Here is a 19460-nt window from a genome sequence, read left to right on the forward strand (position 1 = left end):
GTAAGGAAGGGGGGGGGGTTCTCATCCGAGATGTGGAGGAGGCCCTGCCGGTGGCGATTGAGAGCACTGGGTGCACCCTACTGCAAATTGTCGCTCATGTCGGCACCAATGACTCCTGCCCTCTTGGTTCAGAGGTCATTCTCAGTTCATACAGGCAGTTGGTGGAGTTGGTGAAGGCGGAAAGCCTCGCTCACACGGTGGAATCTGAGCTAACATTTGTAGTATCGTTCCCAGAACCGATCGTGGTCCTCTGGTTTGGAGCCGAGTAGAAGGCTTAAACCAGAGGCTCAGACGATTCTGCGGAGATCTGGGGTGCAAATTTCTTGACCTCCGCTATTGGGTGGAGAAATGTAGGGCCCCCCAGAATAGGTCAGGCGTGCACTACACGCAGGAAGCGGCTACAAGGGCAGTGGAGTACGTGTGGAGTGCACATGTGGGTTTTTTAGGTTAGAGAATTCCCTCCCTAGGCCCAAAAAGACGCCTCCTGAGACACGGCAAGGTAGGAGTAGGCAAAATGCAACAGGGAATAACAATATTAATGTGCTAATAGTAAACTGCAGGAGTGTCTATAGAAAGGTCCGAGAACTGCTCTCATTAATAAACGGTCACAATGCCCACATAGTACCTGGACAGAAAGTTGGCTGAAACCAGATGTAAACAGTCATGAAATTCTAAACTCAGATTGGAATGTATACCGCAGAGACAGGCTGGATAGTGAAGGGGGAGGCGTGTTTATAGCGATAAGAAGTGCAATAGTATCGAAGGAAATTGACGGAGATCTGAAATATGAAATAATTTGGGTGAAGGTCACGGTTAAAGCAGGCTCAGACATGGTAACTGGATGTCTCTATAGGCCCCCTGGCTCAGCAGCTGTTGTGGCTGAGCACCTGAAGGATGATTTGGAAAATATTTCGAGTAGATTTCCCCACCACGTTATAGTTCTGGGTGGAGATTTTAATTTGCTGGATACAGACTGGGAGACCCAAACGTTCATAACAGGTGGCAGGGACAAAGAATCCAGTGAAATTTTTTTAAGTGATTTATCTGAAAACTACCTTGAGCATTTAAACAGAGAACCGACTCGTAGCGATAACATATTAGACCTCCTGGTGACAAACAGACCTGAACTATTTGAAACAGTTAACGCAGAACAGGGAATCAGCAATCATAAAGCGGTTACTGCATCAATGATTTCAGCCGTAAATAGAAATATTAAAAAAGGTAGCAAAAGTGACAAAAAGCAGAATTCAGAGTACCTGACGGCTCAACACAAAAGTTTTGTCTCAAGTACAGATAGTGTTGAGGATCAGTGGACAAAGTTCAAAACCATCGTACAATATGCGTTAGATGAGTATGTGCCAAGTGAGATCGTAAGAGATGGAAAAGAGCCACCGTGGTACAACAACTGAGTTAGAAAACTGCTGCGGAAGCTAAGGGAACTTCACAGCAAAAATAAACATAGCCAAAGCCTTGCAGACAAATGAAAAGTACGCGAAGCGAAATGTAGTGTGAGGAGGGCTATGCGAGAGGCGTTCAATGAATTCGAAAGTAAAGTTCTGTGTACTGACTTGGCAGAAAATCCTAAGAAATTTTGGTCTTATGTCAAAGCGGTACGTGGATCAAAACAAAATGTCCAGACACTCTGTGACCAAAATGGTACTGAAACAGAGGATGACAGACTAAAGGCCGAAATACTAAATGTCTTTTTCCAAAGCTGTTTCACAGAGGAAGACTGCACTGTAGTTCCTTCTCTAGATTGTTGCACAGATGACAAAATGGTAGATATCGAAATAGACAACAGAGGGATAGACTAACAATTAAAATCACTCAAAAGAGGAAAGGCCGCTGGACCTGATGGGATACCAGTTCGACTTTACACGGAGTACACGAAGGAACTTGCCCCCCTTCTTGCAGCGGTGTACCGTAGGTCTCTAGAAGAGCGTAGCGTTCCAAAGGATTGGAAAAGGGCACAGGTCATCCCCGTTTTCAAGAAGGGACGTCGAGCAGATGTGCAGAACTATAGACCTATATCTCTTACGTCGATCAGTTGTAGAATTTTGGAACACGTATTATGTTCGAGTATAATAACTTTTCTGGAGACTAGAAATCTACTCTGTAGGAATCAGCATGGGTTTCGAAAATGACGGTCGTGTGAAACCCAGCTCGCGCTATTCATCCACGAGGCTCAGAGGGCCATAGACACGGGTTCCCAGGTAAATGCTGTGTTTCTTGACTTCCGCAAGGCGTTCGATACAGTTCCCCACAGTCGTTTAATGGACAAAGTAAGAGCATATGGACCATCAGACCAATTGTGTGATTGGATTGAAGAGTTCCTAGATAACAGAACACAGCATGTCATTCTCAATGGAGAGAAGTCTTCCGAAGTAAGAGTGATTTCAGGCGTGCCGCAGGGGAGTGTCGTAGGACTGTTGCTACTCACAATATACATAAATGATCTTGTGGATGACATCGGAAGTTCACTGAGGCTTTTTGTGGTTGATGCTGTGGTATATCGAGAGGTTGTAACAATGGAAAATTGTACTGAAAGGCAGGAGGATCTGCAGCGATTTGATGCATGGTGCAGGGAACGGCAATTGAATCTCAATGTAGACAAGTGGAAAGTGCTGTGAATACACAGAAAGAAAGATCCCTTATCATTTAGCTACAATATAGCAGGTCAGCAATTGGAAGCAGTTAATTCCGTATCTAAAATGGAATGATCATATAAAGTTGATCGTCGGTAAAGCAGATGCCAGACTGAGATTCATTGCAAGAATCCTTAGGAAATGCAATCCGAAAACAAAGGAAGTAGGTTACAGTACGCTTGTTCGCCCACTTCTTGAATACTGCTCAGCAGTGTGGGATCCGTACCAGATAGGGTTGATAGAAGAGATAGAGAAGATCCAACGGAGAGCAGCACGCTTCGTTACAGGATCATTTAGCAATCAAGAAAGCGTTACGGAGATGATAGATAAACTCCAGTGGAAGACTTTGCAGGAGAGATGCTCAGTAGCTTGGTAAGGGCTTTTGTTGAAGTTTCGAGAACATACCTTCACTGAGGAGTCAAGCAGTATATTGCTCCCTCCTACGTATATCTCGCGAAGAGACCATGAGGATAAAATCAGAGAGATTAGAGCCCACACAGAGGCATACCGACAATCCTTCTTTCCACAGACAATACAAGACTGGAATAGATGGGAGAACTGATAGAGGTACTCAAGGTACCCTCCACCACACACTGTCAGGTGGCTTGCGGAGTATGGATGTAGATGTAGATGTAGATGTCTATAAGCACTGCTTGTCCCACATACTGCTGCATTCAATAATGCTGATGATTTTTTCTTTTTTCATGATCTGTTTTATGTTCCTTCAGAAAAGTTAAGTATTTTTTTTTTTTTTTTTTTTTTTTTTTTATACATACATTACTAAGCTACCTGTCTGAGTGTGTATATGACCAACTAACACAAAACAGAAGAGAAAATTGTTTACCTTTTTCAGTTGTTGCATACTCAATCCCACCTGCCACTGCATCTGAAGTTCCATTATTTCCCACGCTGTTACCTAAAAAGAAAATCGAAACTAGAATGTAGAATCTTACCAACTACATTTCATTTTGCATACAGAGTATTAATATTGAACCAAGATTATAATGGGAAAAAATCTGTATCTGCAGCAATTCCTAGAATGTATGGTTTCTCAAATGCACAAAGTCTTAATTATGTGTATAACAATAGTGAATGGTGGTCAAAACAATATTTACACTGTCTCAGTGGGTTTTAGGGGTAAAATGACTAAATGAACTTGATAAGAAGAATTTTTGTATGAGGGTTAGCCATGAAGACTTAATTATCACATAAAAAAGAAAGTGCCCTGTTGTTGTTGTTGTTGTTGTCTTCAGTCCTGAGACTGGTTTGATGCAGCTCTCCATGCTACTCTATCCTGTGCAAGCTTCTTCATCTCCCAGTACTTACTGCAACCTACATCCTTCTGAATCTGCTTAGTGTATTCATCTCTTGGTCTCCCTCTATGATTTTTACCCTCCACGCTGCCCTCCAATGCTAAATTTGTGATTCCTTGATGCCTCAAAACATGTCCTACCAACCGATCCCTTCTTCTACTCAAGTTGTGCCACAAACTTCTCTTCTCCCCAATCCTATTCAATACCTCCTCATTAGTTACGTGATCTACCCATCTAATCTTCAGCATTCTTCTGTAGCACCACATTTCGAAAGCTTCTATTCTCTTCTTGTCTAAAATATTTATCGTCCATGTTTCACTTCCATACATGGCTACACTCCATACAAATACTTTCAGAAACGACTTCCTGACACTTAAATCTATACTCGATGTTAGCAAATTTCTCTTCTTCAGAAACGCTTTCCTTCCCATTGCCAGTCTACATTTTATATCCTCTCTACTTCGACCATCATCAGTTATTTTACTCCCTAAATAGCAAAACTCCTTTACTACTTTAAGTGTCTCATTTCCTAATCTAATTCCCTCAGCATCACCCGATTTAGTTTGACTACATTCCATTATCCTCGTTTTGCTTTTGTTGATGTTCATCTTATATCCTCCTTTCAAGACACTGTCCATTCTGTTCAACAGCTCTTCCAAGTCCTTTGCTATCTCTGTCAGAATTACAATGTCATCGGCGAACCTCAAAGTTTTTACTTCTTCTCCATGAATTTTAATACCTACTCCGAATTTTTCTTATGTTTCCTTTACTGCCTGCTCTATATACAGATTGAATAACATCGGGGAGAGGCTACAACCCTGTCTCACTTCTTTCCCAACCACTGCTTCCCTTTCATGCACCTCGACTCTTATAACGGCCATCTGGTTTCTGTACAAATTATAAATAGCCTTTCGCTCCCTGTATTTTACCCCTGCCACCTTCAGAATTTGAAAGAGAGTATTCCAGTCAACATTGTCAAAAGCTTTCTCTAAGTTTACAAATGCTAGAAACATAGGTTTGCCTTTTCTTAATCTTTCTTCTAAGATAAGTCGTAAGGTTAGTATTGCCTCACGTGTTCCAACATTTCTACGGAATCCAAACTGATCTTCCCCGAGGTCCGCTTCTACCAGTTTTTGCATTCGTCTGTAAAGAATTCGCGTTAGTATTTTGCAGCTGTGACTTATTAAACTGATAGTTCGGTAATTTTCACATCTGTCAACACCTGCTTTCTTTGGGATTGGAATTATTATATTCTTCTTGAAGTCTGAGGGTATTTCGCCTGTCTCATACATCTTGCTCACCAGATGGTACAGTTTTGTCATGACTGGCTCTCCCAAGGCCATCAGTAGTTCTAATGGAATGTTGTCTACTCCCGGGGCCTTGTTTTGACTCAGGTCTTTCAGTGCTCTGTCACACTCTTCACGCAGTATCTTATCTCCCATTTCGTCTTCATCTACATCCTCTTCCATTTCCATAATATTGTCCTCATGTACATTGCCCTTGTATAAACCCTCTATATACTCCTTCCACCTTTCTGCCTTACCTTCTTTGCTTAGAACTGGGTTGCCATCTGAGCTCTTGATATTCATACAAGTGGTTCTCTTCTCTCCAAAGGTCTCTTTAATTTTCCTGTAGGCAGTATCTATCTTACCCCTTGTGAGACAAGCCTCTACATCCTTACATTTGTCCTCTATCCATCCCTGCTTAGCCATTTTACACTTCCTGTCGATCTCATTTTTGAGACGTTTGTATTCTTTTTTGCCTGCTTCATTTACTGCATTTTTATATTTTCTCCTTTCATCAATTAAATTCAATATTTCTTCTGTCACCCAAGGATTTCTATTAGCCCTCGTCTTTTTACCTACTTGATCCTCTGCTGCCTTCACTACTTCATCCCTCAGAGCTACCCATTCTTCTTCTACTGTATTCCTTTCCCCCATTCCTGTCAATTGTTCCCTTATGCTCTCCCTGAAACTATCTACAACCTCTGGTTCTTTCAGTTTATCCAGGTCCCATCTCCTTAAATTCCCACCTTTTTGCAGTTTCTTCAGTTTCAATCTGCAGTTCATAACCAATAGATTGTGGTCAGAATCCACATCTGCCCCTGGAAATGTCTTACAATTTAAAACCTTGTTCCTAAATCTCTGTCTTACCATTATATAATCTATCTGATACCTTTTAGTATCTCCAGGATTCTTCCAGGTATACAACCTTCTTTTATGATTCTTGAACCAAGTGTTAGTTATGATAAAGTTATGCTCTGAGCAAAATTCTACAAGGCGGCTTCCTCTTTCATTTCTTCCTCCCAAGCCATATTCACCTACTATGTTTCCTTCTCTCCCTTTTCCTACTGACGAATTCCAGTCACCCATGACTATTAAATTTTCGTCTCCCTTCACTACCTGAATAATTTCTTTTATCTCGTCATACATTTCATCTATTTCTTCATCATCTGCAGAGCTAGTTGGCATATAAACTTGTACTACTGTAGTAGGCATGGGCTTTGTGTCTATCCTTGCCACAATAATGTGTTCACTATGCTGTTTGTAGTAGCTAACCCGCACTCCTATTTTTTTATTCATTATTAAACCTACTCCTGCATTACCCCTATTTGATTTTGTATTTATAAACCTGTAATCATCAGACCAAAAGTCTTGTTCCTCCTGCCACCGAACTTCACTAATTCCCACTATATCTAACTTTAACCTATCCATTTCCCTTTTTAAATTTTCTAACCTACCTGCCCGATTAAGGGATCTGACATTCGAAGCTCCGATCCGTAGAACGCCAGTTTTCTTTCCTCTGATAATGACGTCCTCCTGAGTAGTCCCCGCCCGGAGATCCGAATGGGGAACTATTTTACCTCCGGAATATTTTACCCAAGAGGACGCCATCATCATTTAATCATACAGTAAAGCTGCATGTCCCTGGGAAAAATTACGGCTGTAGTTTCCCCTTGCTTTCAGCCGTTCGCAGTACCAGCACAGCAAGGCCGTTTTGGTTAATGTTACAAGGCCAGATCAGTCAATCATCCAGACTGTTGTCCCTGCAACTACTGAAAAGGCTGCTGCCCCTCTTCAGGAGCCACATGTTTGTCTGGCCTCTCAACAGATACCCCTCCGTTGTGGTTGCATCTACGGTACGGCCATCTGTATCGCTGAGGCACGCAAGCCTCCCCACCAGTGGCAAGGTCCATGGTTCATGGTGGGGAAAGTGCCCTATAATTATTTTTATTTGTTGGTAGGTACATGTCTGCAATCCTGGTACATACTGAACTTCCCACGTCCACAGTACCATAGCATACCATTAGATGTGCCAAAACAAAATGGTACAGCTCACAGATAAAAGAGTAGTATCATGCAGTAAACTGATTTCCGCTGCTACCAAAAATGAATTACCGCATGAAACTACACTATATCAACAGGGCTGCACCATTTTGGTTTGGCTCATCTAGCAACAAGCTAGAGTGGTGTGTCATGAAGACATGTACCTATGAACAATGAACAAACAAAACATTAATCACATTTTCCCCCTGAGGGTCACTATTACAACTTTTTGACCATCTCTCATATATTCCTGTAAATAATGATCTTTAAGTTACCATAACACTCAAGATGTACCAGATTCAACTGAGTGATATGCTTTAAAGAGAAGAACTCTCACTGATGTTCAGTCTGGGAGTTAGTAATTGCACATCAGCAAGGGGTAAGGAGGGTGAATTTTTTTATATGGGGTGTGTGGCTTGGGTGGGAAGACTGAGAAGGGGGAGGCCTTTCTTTTCCCACTCTCATCAGATTTTTTTTGTTTGTCACTCTGTCAATCAATTTTCTTTCACCCTTCTCTGTTGTGTCCACAGTGAAAAGCCTCCAGCCTCTTCCTGTCCTCATTTCTCACAATCCAAGTTTTGGCACCATACAATAAGATACATCAAACAAAAAATTTTATCAACTTTCCCTTCATCTCAGTTACAAATTTTTCCACAGCTGTTCTAAATTAAATGTCTATGTTGAACCTCCGATTATTTTCTATTTGACTCCCTAGGTACTAAAAATATACATATTCCATTTCCTCTCAAGTCGACATTATTTTTGTCATTTCATCTCCAGCTCTTGTCACCATTTCCATTTACTTTCATTCCATGATCTCTTACAATAGTTTCAATTTCCTCTGCCATTTCTTGGACCTCTTTTCCATGCCCGGCTAAAATAACCATACTATCTGTAAATGTCATGTGCTTCAACCACCATTTTTTGCCCCCTTCCATTAATAATGCTCAATCCTGCCTTTTAAATATATGTTGAAGAGTGGGCAACAGACAACAATCTTATCTTGTCTTAGACTATTCCTTAATTCTATCGGGTTGGCATTCTCTCCTTTCTGACTTGTCAAAACCTTTTGTTTCCAATACAGTCAGTTTAAAAGTGGTCTGCCTTTCCAGTTCATTCATCTTTCCTTCAATATATTCACAAGCTTTTTCCAGTTCATACTGTTTAAACTTCCTGCAAGCCTATGAAACAATTTTTAAGCTCTTTCCCCTCTCAATAAATCTCACCCTTAAACATAAATTGCTCATTACCAATGCTTTTTTTAAATTTTTCTTTTCAGTTTTCTGCTTACCACTCTGAACCAAACCGTGTAGCATGAGTCTGGAGGGTTCTCTGCTCACTACATTTTCAAGTACACGATTGACACTAATGATGGAGGACGGGCAAAGGGCGAAACAGTTTTGAAATGTCACCACAAATGGCTCTAGGTACATTTTTACTAGTTTATATCCATTACCAGTTTTGATTGTCTTCAAACTGATACCGAATTGTTAAGTCTGATTGATGGAGCGGGAGAGGAGTGCAGTTTGTGAAGATGTTGTTTGGGGGGTGAAACGGCAGTAGGCTGCCCCTGGGTATGTCCTTGTTGTAGTACTGTTTATTCAGTATTGAATTAATTACTGCAGCCATCTTTAAACAATTCACCCTGTGTCATGTATTTTATTGTAGTCACAATGTAGGAAAAGGCAGATTGCTACTTACTGTAAAGAAGACAAACCAAGTTGCAGATGGGCACAATTAAAAGACTCTTACATATTCCCCCTGGAGTTTCCATTGTTTCATTATTGTAGTCACAGAAATTCCACTACTTTTATTCTTCACATAGGCACTTAAAGATTTCCCTTGCAATAATGTATGTTTCTTTTCTACTCTTCACTGCATTTAAGGCAGTCCTTACTTCCTATACTGAAATTCATGGCCCTTTCATCCTCATCCATCTCATCCAGTGACACGAAATCTAACATTCAAGGTTTGTGCCCAGAGTGTCAGTGTTAATGGGATATGAACTAGAAAACGGAAGTGGAGAAGTGTTTTACATCTTAAATTACGAATTACAGCTATAGGTAAAAGTCTGAAGATGCTCATCTAAAAGAGGTAAAGATCTATCTGGCTCTCCACCACAACCTAAAGAGTCCTTAAAAAAAATTACATTGGTACTAATCAACATAGTATAATTTTGCTAAGATTCCTCATCATTCCCAAGAATGGCACATAGGATGTCTGGTTTGATCTCCATTATCATCCTAACAGAATTCAGTTAATGCTGCAGCTGAAAGAAGCCTATCATGAGAAAATGAGACTTTTGTTGACTGTATTCTAAGGAGACAACAGTTTTGAGAGGAAAATGATCTGCAGTGATGAGGTGCACTTCACTTAAATGGATTTGTGAATAAACAGTACTGCCATATCTGAGGATCTGAAAATCCTTATAGGGTTCAACAAAGGAAAATACATACACAGCAAATAATGATTTGGTGTGGCTTTCAGGTGGGTGGCATCATCAGCCCTTGAAGCGGGTCACCAATGCGATGAAAATAAATTTTTTTCGTAGCGTAATTTCAATGGAATGGATGTTCAAAATTTGTGGTTTTGGCAGGATGGAGACACTATCACACTTCCCACAAAACAACTGAATTATTCCACGAACAGTTTCCAGGTTCCCGAATCGCCCACTGCGGTGACCAACAATGGCAACTAAGATCAGAAGACTTTTTTTCTTTGGGGTTATCATAAATCATTAACGTATATCAATAAACCACAAAACATATGCAAGTTAACAGAAGAAATCTGTAGTGTTGTCAGCGAAGTGCGAAAGTCTTGTCAGACAGTCATGGCAAATTTCATCAACAGTTCTTGCATGCCAGCACAGTAGAGAAAGTCATATGCCAAACATTTTTCGTACCTATAATGGATTGGTGTGATCAACACATTTATGTATTTTGTAAATGTTTTTTAGAACAAATAAAGATCATAATTTGATACACCAAAACAGTGCACTTTTTGAGGATGCTATATGATCTTACAACCATTCTGGACATAATCTCTGCCAGTAATGGGGCAACCTTAACTCATACCAAAAAGATATTCTTTTATGTTTGTTAAATGAATTTCTAAATACTGTAAGAAAATTCACAACCGTACATACAAAAAACTTTTTGGCGTAATTAATTCACAGTCCCCATCATGAATATGGAGACACGATAAGACAACGCTCTATAGATACAGCAATATCCATGAAATGGCGGGCAGACTCATACGGAAAATATGTTTGTTTGCATGACCATCTCCACAGCAGTTACTATTGGTTTCTCCATCTTCCTACTGCAAGAAGTAGTGATTTGGAAAATATGTAAGCAAGAGGCAGAAACACCGAAAGTAAAGTACACATCAAATGGCTCTGAGCACTATGGGACTTAACATCAGTGGTCATCAGTCCCATAGAACTTAGAACTACTGAAACCTAACTAACCTAAGGACATCACACAGATCCATGCCCGAGGCAGGATTCGAACCTGCGACCGTAGCAGTCGCGCAGCTCCGGACTGAGCGCCTAGAACCGCGAGACCACCGCGGCTGGCAAAGTACACATCAACTTTACAAATAAAAATACTGTTTTCAATATAAAACAATCAAAACTGCACAGACCTATATATCCAATCTGCAGAATAACCACAGGAGATGCTTTATAAATAAAAGTGTCTGCTGTAAAACACTCTTTAATTAAACTACAGTAAGATTAAAATGGAGAATCCGATAACAACTGACATATGGAAAAAACTGAGACCTTTAAAACCAAACCTTCCTGTATTGGAACCAAGAAGAGAACAATAAGAGTTGGTAGGTTGCAAGAAAGACAGCTCAGCTGACAAAAGAAATAAAGATTCATTTACACTGACTAGAGTATGAGCTCACTTTTTTGGTGTCACTTATCTGTGTCCCAATGGAGGTGTGGAGATAAAAAATTGATGCACAGGATAATTTTTTCAATTAAGACAAGAAAATTACTGAAGAGTAGCAACAATGAAAATGATACACATGAATACAGAATTTTTTCTACACTGTATTTCTAAAGTTGAAGAAACGGTTTACAGAACAGTATATTCAGAGGATACTGCAAGGAAGTGAAGTGTGAAAAGTGGAAGTCTAGGAAAGAATACAATACAAATACCACAAATTACAACCACACAAATGAAATTTGACTGCCAAATCCAAACACATTCCAATAGGCAAAGAAAGAAGTCAGTCAGAGAGCCATACTGAAGAAAGGAGTAGTTGGCAGGTTATGTAGCCAGACACTGTGCAGTAAGTAAAATAACTGTGAGACTAATTGCTAGGAAAAGAAAGAATGGAAGATAGCACAGATTGCCTGGACATGCGCATAGCAGATTTACGGAGTTCTAATGACAAAAAGTAAATATGTGATAAATGTCAAAGTTATGGAAAGATTAATGACTAAAATCAATGTAAACACACAACATTTTTGTTGTGCCTATCTGCAGCTCAGCATATCCGCTCTATGGTAAGTAGCAACTTTCCTTCTCACAATACTGTAAACACATAAATAAGCATTTATTTTAATGAAGAGGTAGCCTTTGACACTTGGGTGTGTTGCATAGTTGTAAATAAACTGAAAACCTGTAACCAGACATCACTAAAATAATGTAAAACATAGAAATAGACGTTGTTGTTGTTGTTGTTGTTGTTGTGGTCTTCAGTCCTGAGACTGGTTTGATGCAGCTCTCTATGCTACTCTATCCTGTGCAAGCTTCTTCATCTTCCAGTACCAACTGCAGCCTACATCCTTCTGAATCTGCTTAGTGTATTCATCTCTTCGTCTCCCTCTACGATTTTTACCCTCCACGTTGCCCTCCAGCACTACATTGGTGATCCCTTGATGTCTCAGAACATGTCCTACCAACCGATCCCTTCTTCTAGTCAAGTTGTGACACAAACTCCTCTTCTCCCTAATTCTGTTCAATACCTCCTCATTAGTTATGTGATCTACCCATCTAATCTTCAGCATTCTTCTGTAGCACCACATTTCGAAAGCTTCTATTCTCTTCTTGTCTAAACTATTTATCGTCCATGTTTCACTTCCATACATGGCTACACTCCATACAAGTACTTTCAGAAATGACTTCCTGACACTTAAATCAATACTTGATGTTAACAAATTTCTCTTCTTCAGAAACGCTTTCCTTCCCATTGCCAGTCTACATTTTATATCCTCTCTACTACAACTATCATGTTTTTTTTTTTCTCCCCAAATAGCAAAACTCCTTTACTACTTTAAGTCTCTCATTTCCTAATCTAATTCCCTCACCATCACCCAACTTATTCGACTACATTCCATTATCCTTGTTTTGACTGTGCTGATGTTCATCTTATAGCCTCCTTCCAAGACACTGTCCATTCCGTTCAACTGCTCTTCCAAGTCCTTTGCTGTCTCTGACAGGATTACAATGTCATCAGCAAACCTCAAAGTTTTTATTTCTTCTCCATGGATTTTAATACCTAGATCGAACTTTTCTTTTGTTTCCTTTACTGCTTGCTCAATATACAGATTGAATAGCATCGGGGATAGGCTACAATCCTGTCTCACTCCTTTCCCAACCACTACTTCCCTTTCATGTCCCTCGACTCTTGTAACTGCCATCTGCTTTCTGTACAAATTGTAAATAGACTTTCGCTCCCTGTATTTTGCCCCTGCCACCTTCAGAATTTGAAAGAGAGCATTCCAGTCAACATTGTCAAAAGCTTTCTCTAAGTCTACAAATGCTAGAAACATAGGTTTGCCTTTCCTTAATCTTTCTTCTAAGTCGTAGGGTCAGCATTGCCTCATGTGTTCCAACATTTCTACGGAATCCAAACTGATCTTCCCCGAGGTCCGCTTCTACCAGTTTTTCCATTCGTCTGTAAAGAATTCGTATTAGTATTTTGCAGCTGTGACTTATTGAACTGATAGTTCGGTAATTTTCACATCTGTCAACACCTGCTTTCTTTGGGATTGGAATTATTATATCCTTCTTGAAGTCTGAGGGAATTTCGCCTGTCTCATACATCTTGCTCACCAGATGGTAGAGTTTTGTCAGGACTGGCTCTCCCAAAGCTATCCATAGTTCTAATGGAATGTTGTCTACTCTCGGGGCCTTGTTTTGACTTATGTCTTTCAGTGCTCTGTCAAACTCTTCACCCAGTATCGTATCTCCCATTTCATCTTCATCTACCTCCTCTTCCATTTCCATAATATTGTCCTCAAGAACATCGCCCTTGTATAGACCCTCTATATACTCCTTCCACCTTTCTGCTTTCCCTTCTTTGCTTAGAACTGGGTTTCCATCTGAGCACTTGATATTCATGCAAGTGGTTCTCTTTTTTCCAAAGGTGTCTTTAATTTTCCTGTAGGCAGTATCTATCTTACCCCTTGTGAGATAAGCCTGTACAGCCTTACATTTGTCCTCTAGCCATCCCTGCTTAGCCATTTTGCACTTCCTGTCGATCTCATTTTTGAGACGTTTGTATTCCTTTTTGCCTGCTTCATTTACTGCATTTTTATATTTTCCTCTTTCATTAATTAAATTCATTAAATTAAATATTTCTTCTGTTACCCAAGGATTTCTACTAGCCCTCGTCTTTTTACCTACTTGATCCTCTGCTGCCTTCACTATTTCATTCCTCAGAGCTACCCATTCTTCTTCTCCTGTATTTCTTTCACCCATTCCTGTCAATTGTTCCCTTATGCTCTCCCTGAAACTCTCTACAACCTCTGGTTCTTTCAGTTTATCCAGGTCCAATCTCCTTAAATTCCCACCTTTTTGCAGTTTCTTCAGATTTAATCTACAGTTCGTAACCAATAGATTGTGGTCAGAGTCCACATCTGCCCCTGGAAATGTCTTACAATTTAAAATCTGGTTCCTAAATCTCTGTCTTACCATTATATAACCTATCTGAAACCTTCTAGTATCTCCAAGGTTCTTCCATGTATACAACCTTCTTTCCTGATTCTTGAACCAAGTGTTAGCTATGATTAAGTTATGCTCTGTGCAAAATTCTACCATGCAGCTTCCTCTTTCATTTCTTAGCCCCAATCCATATTCACCTACTACGTTTCCTTCCCTTCCTTTTCCTACTGTCGAATTTCAGTCACCCATGACTATTAAATTTTCGTCTCCCTTCACTACCTGAATAATTTTTTATATCTCATCATACATTTCATCAATTTCTTCATCATCTGCAGAGCTAGTTGGCATATAAACTTGTACTGCTGTAGTAGGCATGGGCTTCGTGTCTATCTTGGCCACAATAATGCATTCACTATGCTGTTTGTAGTAGCTTACCCTCACTCCCATTTTTTTATTCATTGTTAAACCCACTCCTGCATTAGCCCTATTTGATTTTGTATTTATAACCCTGTAATCACCTGACCAGAAGTCTTGTTCCTCCTGCCACCGAACTTCACTAATTCCCACTATATCTAACTTTAACATATCCTTTTCCGTTTTTAAATTTTTTAACCTACCTGCCCGATTAAGAGATCTGACATTCCATGCTCCAATCTGTAGAACGCCAGTTTTCTTTCTCCTGATAACGACGTCCTCTTGAGTAATCGCTGCCCGGAGATCCGAATGGGGGACTATTTTACCTCCAGAATATTTTACCCAAGGGGACGCCATCATCATTTAATCATACAGTAAAGCTGCATGCCCTCAGGAAAAATTACGGCTGTAGTTTCCCCTTGCTTTCAACCATTCACAGTACCACAACAGCAAGGATGTTTTGGTTAGTGTTACAGGGCCAGATCAGTCAATCATCCAGACTGTTGCCCCTGCAACTACTGAAAAGGCTGTCGCCCCTTTTCAGGAACCACACGTTTGTGTGGCCTCTCAACAGATACCCCTCCGTTGTGGTTGCACCTACGGTACGGCTATCTGTATCGTTGAGGCATGCAAGCCTCCCCACCAATGGACCAATGGCAAGGTCCATGGTTCATTGGGGGGGGGGGGGGGGGGGAGGGTTGAAATAGTAGTGGTTGAAAATGTATATGAGGTACACATCTTGGTTAGTATTCCATTGGCACTTTTCAGTTAGGGACTGAGTAACCATGGCATCAGAAGTCATCCATTTCATGTATCCAGCAATATCTTCTTGGCATGCTCTTCCTTTTTGGACTGCTCATGGATATTCAGCTGGGTAACATTGCTCTAAATTTTATAACACTGTTGCAAACTATCTTAGTCTAGGCTACAGATTATGTATCTGCTGGCCGCTGCTGTTGATCTTAGGTTCTCCATAGTTGGGTCTGGCTCTGCTGGAGAAGTAGAAGTGGAAGTATGGTGTTGGCTTTAGGATGCATTGGATCTGCCAGTAATTGTAGCAATTTTTCAAAAAATCTGCAAGTTTAACTCAACTTTTTGACTCCCTTGGTCATGGACTATGTGGATCCTGTGTCCACACATGGATTCATGTCATGGCAAATAATGGCACCTGCAGGCTTGTATGTCTACATCTATGTCAATTCAGAAATTGTTGAGATTCTGAAGTTTTAATATCAAGAATGGGACCTAGTGTTTATATTTTTACGGAGCACAAGTGTTCAAAAATTAAATAGCTTTTGCAGTAACTACAATTATTCATCTGAATAACATAACGTAGGGTACAGAAAATATATTAAACTTCTTACTAAAGCTCCTTCATGTTTCATATATTTCAACAGCTTTTTCTAAATGAAAGAAAGATAAATGACGTTCCGGTTTTTGGTAGAATATTAATGTATTTCAGTATAATTCTTCATTTTGATCTTCTTACCTTGGGGCAATTTATCCTCTGCATTTTGTGCTAGCATTTTTGAAACAGTTTTGCTGTGCATTTTTGCCTGTTTCTTCTGTTTCCCTGAAAAGAAAGAAGTTAAAGGTCATTGTAAAATGCAAATAAATAGTAAACAACAGGAAAGCTAGAGTATATTTCTAGCTACAAATTTTAATCGCTCATTGCTCAGTCAGTGTGCTCCCTGCCGCCGTTGGATAAGCAGCTGCAGCAGCAAGTCGTATACTCCTAGCTCACTCATTTGTTACATAGTTTAATTCTTAATTTCTTTGCGTGTTTTTGGTACTTGCATTGTTTAATTCATAAATTTCGGGCGTATTATAGTATTTGAGAGTTGTAGCATCGCGTTTTAGTACCTGAATAGTGTAAATTCGCGTAGTCGTCTGTCTTCTGTTTTTGTTTTGAACAGCCAGTGTCGGTTGGTCACAGTCAGTGTGCTCCCTGCCGCCGTTGGATAAGCAGCTGCAGCAGCAAGTCGTATACTCCTAGCTCACTCTTTTCTTACATAGTTTGATTATTAACTTCTTTGCGTGTTTTTGGTATTTGCATTGTTTAATTCATAAATTTCGGGTGTATTATAGTATTTGAGAGTTGTAGCATCGCGTTTTAGTACCTGAATAGTGTAAAATCGCATAGTCTCCTTCCGCCGCTGAGCAGTGTGTCAGCAGGGCGCAAGTAGCAGCATTACTGTATTTACTAGGCAATCTTGTATTTTAATAACCGTTTAAATTTTATGTCGATTTGTTTGCGCTCTCTGTAGATTAGTTCAGACGTTCTTTGCACAACAGTTTTTAGCATGGATAGGGACTGCAACTGCTGTGTTCGGATGCAAGCTGAGTTGGCATCCCTTCGCTCCCAGCTTCAGGCAGTATTGGCTTCGGTCACACAGCTTGAGGCTGTTGCCAATGGGCATCAATGTGGGGGTCCGGATGGGGGTTTGTCAGGGATGGCCAGCTCGTCCCACACATCCCCCGATCGGACTACGACTGTGCTTGCCCGGGATACTGCCTGCATTGAGGCTGATCCCTCACCTGGGGTAGAGTGGGAGGTCGTCTCAAGGTGTGGCAGGGGGCGAAAGACATTCCGGAGGGCTGAACGGAAGGCCTCTCCAGTTTGTCTGACGAACCAGTTTCAGGCTCTGTCTCAGGCTGATACTGATCTTCGGCCTGACATGGCTGCTTGTCCTGTTCCAGAGGTTGCCCCTCAGTCTGCAAGATCCGGGAGTTCGCAGAGGGTGGGCTTACTGGTAGTTGGGAGCTCCAATGTCAGGTGCGTAATGGGGCCCCTTAGGGATATGGCAGCAAGAGAGGGGAAGAAAACCAATGTTCACTCTGTGTGCATACTGGGGGGGAGTCATTCCAGATGTGGAAAGGGTTCTTCCGGATGCCATGAAGGGTACAGGGTGCACCCATCTGCAGGTGGTCGCTCATGTTGGCACCAATGATGTGTGTCGCTATGGATTGGAGGAAATCCTCTCTGGCTTCCGGCGGCTATCTGATTTGGTGAAGACTGCCAGTCTCGCTAGTGGGATGAAAGCAGAGCTCACCATCTGCAGCATCGTCGACAGGACTGACTGCGGACCTTTGGTACAGAGCCGAGTGGAGGGTCTGAATCAGAGGCTGAGATGGTTCTGCGACCGTGTGGGCTGCAGATTCCTCGACTTGCGCCATAGGGTGGTGGGGTTTCGGGTTCCGCTGGACAGGTCAGGAGTCCACTACATGCAACAAGTGGCTACACGGGTAGCAGGGGTTGTGTGGCGTGGGCTGGGCGGTTTTTTAGGTTAGATGGCCTTGGGCAAGTACAGAAAGGGCAACAGCCTCAATGGGTGCGGGGCAAAGTCAGGACATGCGGGGACCAAGCAGCAATCGGTATTGTAATTGTAAACTGTCGAAGCTGCGTTGGTAAAGTACCGGAACTTCAAGCGCTGATAGAAAGCACCGAAGCTGAAATCATTACAGGTACAGAAAGCTGGCTGAAGCCAGAGATAAATTCTGCCGAAATTTTTACAAAGGTACGGACGGTGTTTAGAAAGGATAGATTGCATGCAACCGGTGGTGGAGTGTTCGTCGCTGTTAGTAGCAGTTTATCCTGTAGTGAAGTAGAAGTGGATAGTTCCTGTGAATTATTATGGGTGGAGGTTACACTCAACAACCGAGCTTGGTTAACAATTGGCTCCGTTTACCAAGCTCCCGACTCAGCAGCATTAGTGGCAGAACAACTGAGAGAAAATTTGGAATACATTTCACATAAATTTTCTCAGCATGTTATAGTCTTAGGTGGAGATTTCAATTTACCAGATATAGACTGGGACACTCAGATGTTTAGGACGGATGGTAGGGACAGAGCATCGAGTGACATTATACTGAGTGCACTATCCGAAAATTACCTCGAGCAATTAAACAGAGAACCGACTCGTGGAGATAACATCTTGGACCAACTGATAACAAACAGACCCGAATTTTTCGACTCTGTATGTGCAGAACAGGGAATCAGTGATCATAAGGCCGTTGCAGCATCCCTGAATATTGAAGTTAATAGGAATATAAAAAAAGGGAGGAAGGTTTATCTGTTTAGCAAGAGTACTAGAAGGCAGATTTCAGACTACCTAACAGATCAAAACGAAAATTACTGTTCCGACACTGACAATGTTGAGTGTTTATGGAAAAAGTTCAAGGCAATCGTAAAATGCGTTTTAGACAGGTACGTGCCGAGTAAAACTGTGAGGGACGGGAAAAACCCACCGTGGTACTACAACAAAGTTAGGAAACTACTGCGAAAGCAAAGAGAGCTTCACTCCACGTTTAAACGCATCCAAAACCTCTCAGACAAACAGAAGCTAAACGATGTCAAAGTTAGTGTAAGGAGGGCTATGCGTGAAGCGTTCAGTGAATTCGAAAGTAAAATTCTATGTACCGACTTGACAGAAAATCCTAGGAAGTTCTGGTCTTATGTTAAATCAGTAAGTGGCTCGAAACAGCATATCCAGACACTCCGGGATGATGATGGCACTGAAACAGAGGATGACACCCGTAAAGCTGAAATACTAAACACCTTTTCCCAAAGCTGTTTCACAGAGGAAGACCGCACTGCAGTTCCTTCTCTAAATCCTCGCACAAACGAAAAAAGGGCTGACATGAAAATAAGTGTCCAAGGAATGGAAAAGCAACTGGAATCACTCAACAGAGGAAAGTCCACTGGACCTGACGGGATACCAAAATTCGATTCTACACAGAGTACGCGAAAGAACTTGCCCCCCTTCTAACAGCCATGTACCGCAAGTCTCTAGAGGAACGGAAGGTTCCAAATGATTGGAAAAGAGCACAGGTAGTCCCAGTATTCAAGAAGGGTCGTCG

At 41.2% G+C, this 19460-nt stretch overlaps 1 protein-coding gene across 1 annotated transcript in view; it reads right to left on the reverse strand.

Annotated features, from left to right (window-relative positions):
* Positions 1-19460, reverse strand: part of LOC126474025 (gem-associated protein 5) — a 343111-nt gene that overhangs the window by 102697 nt on the left and 220954 nt on the right. The window contains exons 14-15 of the mRNA XM_050101432.1: positions 16090-16173; positions 3490-3561 (exon numbers count right to left, since the gene is read on the reverse strand). Of these exons, the coding sequence (XP_049957389.1) occupies positions 3490-3561; positions 16090-16173 (156 nt within the window). The remainder of the gene's footprint in view (positions 1-3489; positions 3562-16089; positions 16174-19460) is intronic.

This window comes from Schistocerca serialis, chromosome 4 (assembly GCF_023864345.2).
Source record: "Schistocerca serialis cubense isolate TAMUIC-IGC-003099 chromosome 4, iqSchSeri2.2, whole genome shotgun sequence".
NCBI classification, from domain to species: Eukaryota; Metazoa; Arthropoda; class Insecta; order Orthoptera; family Acrididae; genus Schistocerca; species Schistocerca serialis.